This window comes from Balearica regulorum, chromosome 4, assembly GCF_011004875.1.
Source record: "Balearica regulorum gibbericeps isolate bBalReg1 chromosome 4, bBalReg1.pri, whole genome shotgun sequence".
Lineage (NCBI taxonomy): Eukaryota > Metazoa > Chordata > Aves > Gruiformes > Gruidae > Balearica > Balearica regulorum.
In genome coordinates this window covers 41,991,619-42,000,748 of record NC_046187.1, presented here as the reverse complement: position 1 = coordinate 42,000,748, position 9,130 = coordinate 41,991,619, and the positions used below count along the sequence as shown (strand labels likewise).

General features: G+C 55.7%; 1 protein-coding gene across 1 annotated transcript; it reads left to right on the top strand.

Moving 5' to 3' along the window:
* Nucleotides 1-1,177: 1,177 nt before the first annotated feature.
* On the top strand, nt 1,178-3,282 carry HAND2 (heart and neural crest derivatives expressed 2). The gene is made up of 2 exons (XM_075751903.1): nt 1,178-1,763; nt 2,807-3,282. The coding sequence occupies exons 1-2, from the start codon at nt 1,209-1,211 to the stop codon at nt 2,903-2,905; spliced, it is 654 nt and encodes a 217-aa protein (XP_075608018.1). The 5' UTR covers nt 1,178-1,208; the 3' UTR covers nt 2,906-3,282.
* Nucleotides 3,283-9,130: the final 5,848 nt, after the last annotated feature.

The window sequence follows — 9,130 nt, the reverse complement described above, 5'->3', positions numbered from 1 at the left end:
GCTGCTGGGGTATGGCTATCACACCGGGCGATCGAGAAGGTGCCCTCCGAAGCTGGTTTTATTTGTTCCTCTACCGCACCGGCACAAAGCACTGTGTAAAAGCAACCTCGGAGCGTATCAAGCTCTCGCAGAGATTTTTGCCAAGCAGTTCCTTGGATCCATACTGTACCTGGTTTGAGATTGTCCGATATTTAAGTTTTAATGAGTTTGTTGGTTTTTTGGTTGTTTGTTTTTTGGGGTTTTTTTTTTTAAAATGCAGATTTTACAGTAAGGCATCTGCTAAACACTTGCATTAAACCTCTGCCTCCATGATAATTTTTCCCCCCTTGTTTTAATTACATTATGGATGCGGAGGGGCAGCCATCCTAAAAGAGGAGCTCGGCAATTAGCAGGGCGAAACATCAAAAAGTTTTATTGCGGAGGGCGGCGGGCCCCGCCCCCGCCACCAGCCATTGGCGGCCGCCGCTTCTGACGACATATATTAACCCGAGCGGCCCTAAACATGTAGCTGTACATGGAGATCGTGCCGGGGAGCCCTGCCAGTGCCCCGCGCCGCGCCGAGCCCCGCCGCCACCCGCCGCCGCCGCCGCGCCCGGCCGAGCGGCGCGGATGCCCCAGAGGAGCGCCGGGGCGCTGACCCCCGAGGCGCGGCGGGCAGGGATGCTTGCGCCCGCCCGGCACTGACGGCCCCCGCCGCTGCCGCGCAGGGCAGAGGGGAGCGCCGCCCGCCCGCCCGCCCCGAGCCGGGGGCGCATGGAGGGGGGCCGCGTGTAAGTACCACCCGGCCGGGCCGCGGCGGACTTGGCGAGAGAGGAGGGAAGCAAGAGGCGAGGAAGATCCCGGGCTAGGAAGCCAAGCCATTTTGTTTTGGTCGACTTCTCTCCATAGCTTTTTTTTTTTTTTTTTTTTTTTGTGCGCAGCTTCCTCGAAGACCCGGCCCCGGGCGAGGAGGAGGAGGTGGAGGAGGAGGTGGAGGCACAACGCATGAGCGACGGCGGCGGCGCCTGGGGAGGGGGGATCGCTCGGGCACCCGCGGGGACTCTGCAGCAGCGCCCTATGGAGAGGCAGCGGGCAGCGGGGCAGTGCTGAGGGGTGAGCGGCGGGGAGCATCTCCCGCCGGTGCGGCGGGGGGTGGGGGGCGGGCGGGGAGGGGAAACCTTTGTTTTGGGGCCCGGGGGGGGCGGGGTGGGGTGCACTAGGGAGCGGGGATGAGTCTAGTGGGCGGCTTCCCCCACCACCCGGTGGTACACCATGAGGGCTACCCTTTCGCCGCCGCCGCCGCTGCCGCCGCCGCCGCCGCCACCCGCTGCGGCCACGAGGAGAACCCCTACTTCCACGGCTGGCTCATCAGCAGCCACCCGGAGATGTCCCCCCCCGACTACAGCATGGCTCTGTCCTACAGCCCCGAGTACGCCAACGGGGCGCCGGGTATGGACCACTCCCATTACGGGGGGGTGCCTCCCGGGAACGGCCCGCCCGGGCTCGGGGGGCCCCGGCCGGTGAAGCGCAGGGGCACGGCGAACCGCAAGGAGCGGCGCAGGACTCAGAGCATCAACAGCGCCTTCGCGGAGCTGCGGGAGTGCATCCCCAACGTGCCCGCCGACACCAAGCTCTCCAAGATCAAAACCCTCCGCCTGGCCACCAGCTACATCGCCTACCTCATGGACCTGCTGGCGAAGGATGACCAGAACGGGGAAGCGGAGGCCTTCAAGGCAGAGATCAAGAAGACAGACGTGAAGGAGGAGAAGAGGAAGAAAGAGCTGGTCAGTGCTGCGGGGCGGGACGGGGCGGGGGGGGGGGGGGCGCAGAGAGGAGGTTGCTCGGCCGCCCGACGGGCGCCCCGTCCCTGCGCACCCGGCGCTCGGCCGGGTCGGGTCGCCGGGTGATGTCCGTGGCGGACACCTCGGTCCCGCCCCGTCCCGGGACATACCTGCGGGCCGAGAGCGGGACAGGGCACAGGTCCCGGGCGGCCCTCGGTGCCCGCGGATCTTGCGCAGCGCCCGGTTCCGGCCCGACAGTAGGGCCCCCCAGGGGGGTCCATTCCCGGGCTTGGACTTGTCCCGGATCCCAAACCGTGGTCCCGCCAGAGACAAGCCTCCGCTCCCTTAAATGAAAGGCTAGAGGCGCGATTACCTGCTAAGCCCATCCCGGCTTTAAACCCTCGGCAAGTAATAGGTTCGCAGCGCGGGGCTTTCCTGCCCGTGCGCTCTGCGCTTGAACTTTCTGACTTAACGGGAAGAGTCGGCTTTGAAGCAAAAGCAAGCCAATTTTGTGTAGGCCCTACGGCACGCTCTGGGCGATATTCTCGCAGATTTCGGTGGCCGCAGGCCCGATGCTTTTCGAAGATACGTGCCTGTGCCCATCTCCTTCCCGGAGCCCGGGAGGGGATGGTTTAGCGGGGACCTTATCGTAATCCCCATCTCCCCGCAGACGGCTGGCGCCTCTCAGCCTCCAGCCCGCTCCCCGTGCCTCTGAGCCCCGGGGTCCGGCCGCGGAAGGGCAGCGGTGGTGTCGCGGTGCAGGGCTCGGCCTTCGCCGGAGACCGCGGGCGGCCGCGCACAGCGCGGGGCCGCTCCCACGGGCGGCGGCTTCACCCACGGCGAGACCCCGCGGAGGCCGCCCCGCTTTGTCCCCTGCAGCCCGAAGGCCTCGGCAGGAGCCCGTATCTCCTCGTAGTTTTCCCTCTCAGGGCAGGGCAGTGGTGACCTAGAAAGGGGAGGAATATCTCTAACCTTTTTTCTCCTCTCCCCTTCTTTTTTTATTTTCTCTCTCTCTCTTTCTCTCCTTTCGCATCCCGTCTCCCCAGAACGAAATCTTGAAAAGCACAGTTAGCAGCAACGATAAGAAAACCAAAGGGGAGGACTGCTGGCCGCAGCATGTCTGGGCTTTGGAGCTCAAGCAGTGAGCACGGCAGGACTGGAGGAGCCGTCCTCTTAGTCTCGGTAGTGAGCTCTCCTCCGAGGACTCTTTGTATTTGGAATCGTCCAGTTTATTTATGTGCAATTTCTCCCCCAACCCCCCCAAAATGTGGATATTTGAAGGAGAGGGAAAAAGCATTCCATATATGAAGAGGAAACTCCAGCTTGGTAAGGGGTAATGTCTCTAATAGTTTCGTGAATGTTATTTGCTCTGTATAAAACACACGGGGAAAACAGAACCATAGAAAAGGAAAAAAAGAAAAAAAATCCCTCCTGGCATTAGTGTGTATGTGAAGTGTATCTTTAATACTTGGCCTTTTGGATATAAATATTCATGGGATTATAAAGTTATATTTCAACAGAAGCAGTTGCACCAATGTTTCGGTTGACTCGGTATTTAGTGTTGTAATTTTGTTGTGGTCGTTCAGTATTTGAAGATGTTTTCAACAGTTATTGGTTATGTGCACTTCCGTCCGTAAGGGAAAAAGTGGAATCTAATTAATATTGAAGGTGTAAACGTTGTAAGTACTCAATAAACCACTGTGTGTGTTTTTTACAAAACCAAAAAAAAAAAAAAAAAAGAAAAAGGAAAAAAAAGAAAACCCAAATCTTTTTATGTTTTATACCTCAAAATGTTTTGAATAACAGCGTTGTTTATGGCTTTTTTTCATAATATTTAAAATATTCGAAAGTAAACTAAATTATAAAGATGGCTCCTAAGTTTATTTTTAAACAAGTGACTGAGTGAAAGGAGGAGTAGAGGAGGGATCTCGCCAGCCCCGTGAGTGTTGAACAGAACCGGCAGCTCAGCTGAATAGGAATTCCTTGTGGTGGTGTTCTCCATGCAGGAGACCTACTGCTAACGGGAAACGGACAAGGGTGCAAACCCCGGGCGGATCAGAAATCGCAGAGATGCGCGGTTTTCTTCCCGCCGGAGCCCGGGCGGCGGCGGTGCCAGGCGCTGGCGGGAGCCGAGCTCGGAGCGGGGCCGGGCGGCGGGGGGCGGCCCCGCGGGGCGGCTTCCCCGGAGGGGTGCCGGGGGCAGGCGAGGGAGGCCTGAGGGCTTTGCTCGGAGTGATTATGTAGCAGGTAATTTTACGTCAAGCAAGAAAGAGCGAACAAGGCAAGGGATTTGCGGGCGGGGGGGGGGGGGGGGGGGGGGGGATATGTAAGATTTACAATGAGCTACGGTGAACTTAATATTAACTTTGTGGTTCCCAAAACTCTCCTGGGTTGCACGTTTCCAGTCCGCCACAGTGCGCATTTTTTTTTTTTTTTAACCTTTTTCCTGACTGCAACTGCAGCAGACCGTGCTCTGGCTCTTTTTATTACTTTCATACGCTTCCCCAGTATGATCTCTCTTCTATCTGCGCGGTTATCTCTCGCCCCGTCTGCCGACTCCTTTACAAGGGTCCCGGTGCCAGGCCGGTGGCTTTTCTGCTCCCCGCTGCCGGGGAGAGCTGCAGACATTCAGCGCTGAGAAATAAGTGGCATCCCTCTGTATCGCAGGCAGGCGAGGAAAAAAATTAAAGCTTTTTACATAAAGAAGCTGCTCTAGATATTTTTTGGCAATTCCCGGTTACGGGCAAGGTTTTCCACCTTTTCCATAATAAAATTCGGGTTCGTATTTTAAACCCTTACTTAAATCATCTCAACTTAAACCAAGCTGGCTCTCTCTCCAGGTCCAGGGCTGCATACCTGCCTGCCTTCCCCCACCGCCGCGCCTAAGGAAGTGGCTCCCGAAGAGACCCGGCACTAAGCGTAGGTAGATGTGCAATTGCCCATAAAAAGATAAGGGAGCCCCTGCGCCGTTTCGCCGCCCCTGCTGACAGTGCGGAGGTTGCGGGGTTACAACAACCAGACAAAAGTGATGTGCCCTCCCTCCCGTCGGGTCATGCAGCCCGGCTCGGCGCTCCGGCGTGGGTCTGTGTTTACAGACACTTGCCTTTGTTTATAACACTTGAAGAGAAGAATCTCCCACCTTGTTTGCTTTTCCTTGCCTGTTAGTTGCCCAGCTGATAAACTGGAGCATCTAACACTCCCCCCTGCCCAAACCTTTTTTTTTTCTTGGGTTGTTTTTTTTTTTACCCCACTGCACGGAAAAAAAAAAGAAAGGGGGGGGGGGCGAGGGATGGTTGGGAGGGCTACAGTGCGGCACGTCCCGGGCAGCCTCTTTACAGAAGTTGTCTTTTCCCTTGACCGAGTCGCCGGGCTGCAGCTCCCGGGGGGATGCCCGGCTAGGCGCGGGATACGGAGCCACCCGCCGCCCCTGGTCCCGCCGCCTGGAGAATCGCCTTTCCGATATTTCCCATCCATAATTTTCCATTTTTGAAACGTTGATTTCTCAGGACCGGGAGCTCCTCTGGATCCGCTAAGGACTATCTCTTTTAATTGCTCGCTAATGAGGATGTTGCCATTTTCTCAGGAGCAGTCATTCCCGCAGCTAAATCACAAGAGCCCTAGACAGGCCGGAGCCGACAAAAATGTAGGTTTTGACGTTAAAAGCAAAATGGGGAAGCAGAGGTAAATTGATGGTAGATGGGGATGTCAGTGCCCTGGTCCCAGCTCTCCGCCAGCGGTCGGGCGCCTGATCGGAGCGCTGCGCCGCACCCGGGGCATCGCCGCCCCGGCGGCCTGCCCGTAATTCCTCGGGCCAAAGCATTTTTTTTGGGAGCTTTTTCAGAGGTGAAAGGCACGTAGGAGGAGGGATGGCAGCCTGTCCCCCTCTGCAGCATTTGTCTGCGCTGTGCGAGTGGGGGCAGGAAGAAAGAGAGAAGGCCGTAGGGGGCCAGTGTAGTGCAGCCGGGTAGTTGAAGCCCCGTCCCCGCAGACGGAGCCATAGCCCAAAGTTACTCGTATTTTAGCCTCTCGCCTCGTTTCGTGTCTGGCGGGAGTGAGAATCTCTGCTGTGCTTCAAGAGAAAATATCATTTTTAATTTTTCTCTTCCCCTTGAAGACAAACAGCAACAAAACTCCCCCGGATGTTGTCCCGCCTCCCCTGCCCTCCCAGGAAGCCTCCCCTCGGCTCCCCGGGGTGCGGGCCCGGCTGCACGCCCGAAGCACCGCGGCCGCTCCCCCTGAGGGAGGCGAGGACCTCCCCGGCGGCGGCGCGTCCCTCGAGGGCGCCCGGTTTAGGCAAAAAGCAGCGTAGTTTTTTAGAGCTCGTCGTGGTTTTGGGGACCCGGGAGGCAGGGAGGGGCCGGCCCTGTGCCCCGCCGCCGGCAGCGAGCCCAGGCGGCTGCTGGCGGTACTGGGTTTTGGGGGGCTCTCTGCAACGTGCGGGACCCCTGCGAGACCCCCAGCCCTGCCCCTGCTCGTGGGGTTGTTTTACGTACCCTCGTTGCTATCGGGCTTGTATGGCACGGCTGCATTTCTGCAGGCGGGAAGATAAACTGGGGCGGGGGGGGGGGGCTTTTTGTTCGTTTTGCTTTGTGTTGTGGTTTTTTGTTTTGTTTGGGATTTTTTTTTCCACCCCCTCATTCCCAGGAGCTCTTCTCTGCGTCAAAAGATTATTGGAATAATTAGTGCTAATTTGCTATCGTTGTCAAAGAGGTGTAACGGGGCCTCTCCGGCCAAGCCGCAGACACCCCTAGAACAAGCGCCGAGTCATCCGCGGGCAACTGCAAGGATATAAACGGCCAGGGATGCCATTGAAACAACGTGAGCTTGAAAGGTGGGCGGGGGGAGAAGGTTAATAATAAAACCTCTAAGCAAAATATCCTCCTTTTGCGCTTGGAAACATAACCTTAATCCTCTTTTTTCGCACGTACTCGCCCAGCGACTCACAAATACACCCAGAAGAAATCTCCAAGTAGCGATGGGAAGGAAACGCATTCCGCACGCCTGCAGACATAATCCCCTCTGCTGTAACGAGGGGCTTATCAATGTTTTATATATTTTTAATTTGGGAATTTTTTTTTTCAATCCATGAAGTATGTGCCTTTGCAAACAAGCTCCAGTCTTTCTTTTCTATTTCTAATTGGCCAATTACTGTTCAGCTGTTTCAGCTCGTCCCGTATACTGAGGATTAAAGCAGAGTTGTTATTTGAATTATATATTCACATAAATTCTAGCAAAACCAAGCGACGCGCGGGGCCAGCGCCTCTCTGGGAATCCCTGTGCCCCCTTCTCCTCCTTCCAAACCAGCGTGGTGTGTGTCTCTTTCTTCCCCAGCTCCCCTCCACCCCCATTTTCCTCAAGAAATGTCGTTGCTTTGATGATCCGATTGTAGAGCATTGATTACAAATTTATTCTCAGACACTATATAAGTCTTTATATCTGCTATTAGAGACATCTGGGAATGATTAGAGCCCTCCCTCCCCCGGCTCTGCTCCCTCTATCTTGCAGCGAGGAGCTAGAGACATGTTGACGTCAGATCAGACGGCTAGGAGCCATCCTGCTCTCCACTTGGGTGTAATCACGGCGGCGCTTTCCAAGCTCCAGCCCCGGCCGCGGCCGCCAGCTGGGATGCGGGTGCTGCAGGACGCGGCGCTCCCGCCACGGGGCTCCTCGGCCCCGGAGCCCCCGGAGGCTCCGGCTTTTCTGGAGTTTGCTGCCGAGGTTGTTTGTTTATTTGTCTGTTGGGGACTTTTGAGAAAGCAAAAGCGGTGCGTTCCGCGGGCGGTGCTTCCCTCCCCCGTCCGCTCCCGCCCAGCCCCCGGCCCAGCGCTTGTTTTATCTCAGCCCGATTTCTCCCGTCGCGTTCGCTCACAGCAGTGTCTTCCAAAATAAATATCGAGCCAGGCAGATTTCCACCTTATGTCTTGGCAGGGAGAAATTAGCCAAGCAAAGTACAGCGCTTATGTGCGGGCAATCGCAGGCGCGCTGACACCCCGCTATCCAAAGTGGTAGTCAGGTTTACAACCAGTCGGGAGAGCTGGAGGCTGCTGTAAAACAAGACGATTCCCTACCCAAACGGCAATGCTGCTGGCGAGGAGATGGCTTTGCACCTGCTATTAAATCCTAATGAATCGCCTGTAATTGAGAGCTGGGACCGGCTGACGGTAAACGCCGAACAGCCAGACTGGTGGCTGTGGCTCAGCGAGACCCCAGACCACGTTTGCTACGCTTATTTTCCCAAATTTTCAGATTTTGTACGTTTCGTACCATTTTTCCCCCCCCCAAGGAGATAAAAAATAATAATTGAATAAACACAACTTGAGCCTCCTCTGGCTGTTCGCAGAGTCTTAGACGGCTGACACTTGTCCAGCTGTATGTTGCTATCATTGCTACTACCAGGAAGGGGGGGAGTGGATGAGAAAGCAGTTGATCTCGTCTCATGAGGAAAGAGATAATGTTAGACTATTCCTCTGAAGAATTAAATTCTCGAGGTAAAAAACCGCTTGCCAGGAGGGAGGGGGAAAAAAAAAGAAGAAAGAAGAAAAGAAAAAGCCTTGTATAACGCTAAAAATAAATTAAAAATATGCTCCCATTTCTTTGTTCTAGCAGAATAAAATAAACCCCCTAAGATACCGCAACGCTCCGCTGTGTGTCTCTGTAATCTCGAAAGGAAAAAGGAAATTTCCTTTCTGAATCAGTGCAAACGGTATACTGTGCACCCAGCTTCACACCACAGCCACCAACCCCAGGGTTCGGGCAGAGGAAAAAAAAATAAGAAAAAGAAAGAGAAAGAAAAAAAAAAAAAGTGAAACAAACCGAACCTAAAAAATCCCACCAAATCCCATCGCTGGCTCTTCTGCAGCGCTGAGGCTGTCGCCCCGGCACCTTTCCCCGGGGAGCCCCTGGCCCTGAGGCTGCAGCCGCCTCCCTGCGGGAGGAGGCCGGGCGGCCCCCGGGGCGGCCAGATCCGGAGCGGAGCGGAGCGGGCCGGGTCCTGCGGGCCCGCCGGGGAAAGGCGCAGGGGTCTGCAACCCCGCCGGTCTGGGGGCTAGGTACGGCTGCAACCGGGAGCGGGGTTTTGGGAACAGCAGTAATATATTAGCGAAACAATGGAGATCAGCGCGCCCGCATCTCGGAGCCGTTTATTTGCTAACCGTGAAGGCTGTTCAAAGCAGGAACGAGCCCCTGAGTTGCCCAAAGTACTCGGGAAAAAAATGTAAAATTATGTTTTAATGTATAGCAGTAGAGTCGTTTTCCCGGCCACGTATATTGAACAAACATGTGGGGATAATAGAAGGACGATTCTCCTATAGGGTCTCTATTTGCATGCCATATGTGGCTATAGGCTGAAACAGCTGCGCATAATGAACTTT

Excerpts from the sequence above, each read along its gene's own strand:
- HAND2 (XM_075751903.1), top strand. The coding sequence starts at position 1,209 with ATGAGTCTAGTGGGCGGCTTCCCCCACCACCCGGTGGTACACCATGAG. Across the intron at positions 1,764-2,806 it reads AGAAGAGGAAGAAAGAGCTG|AACGAAATCTTGAAAAGCAC; the intron begins GTCAGTGCTGCG and ends CCGTCTCCCCAG.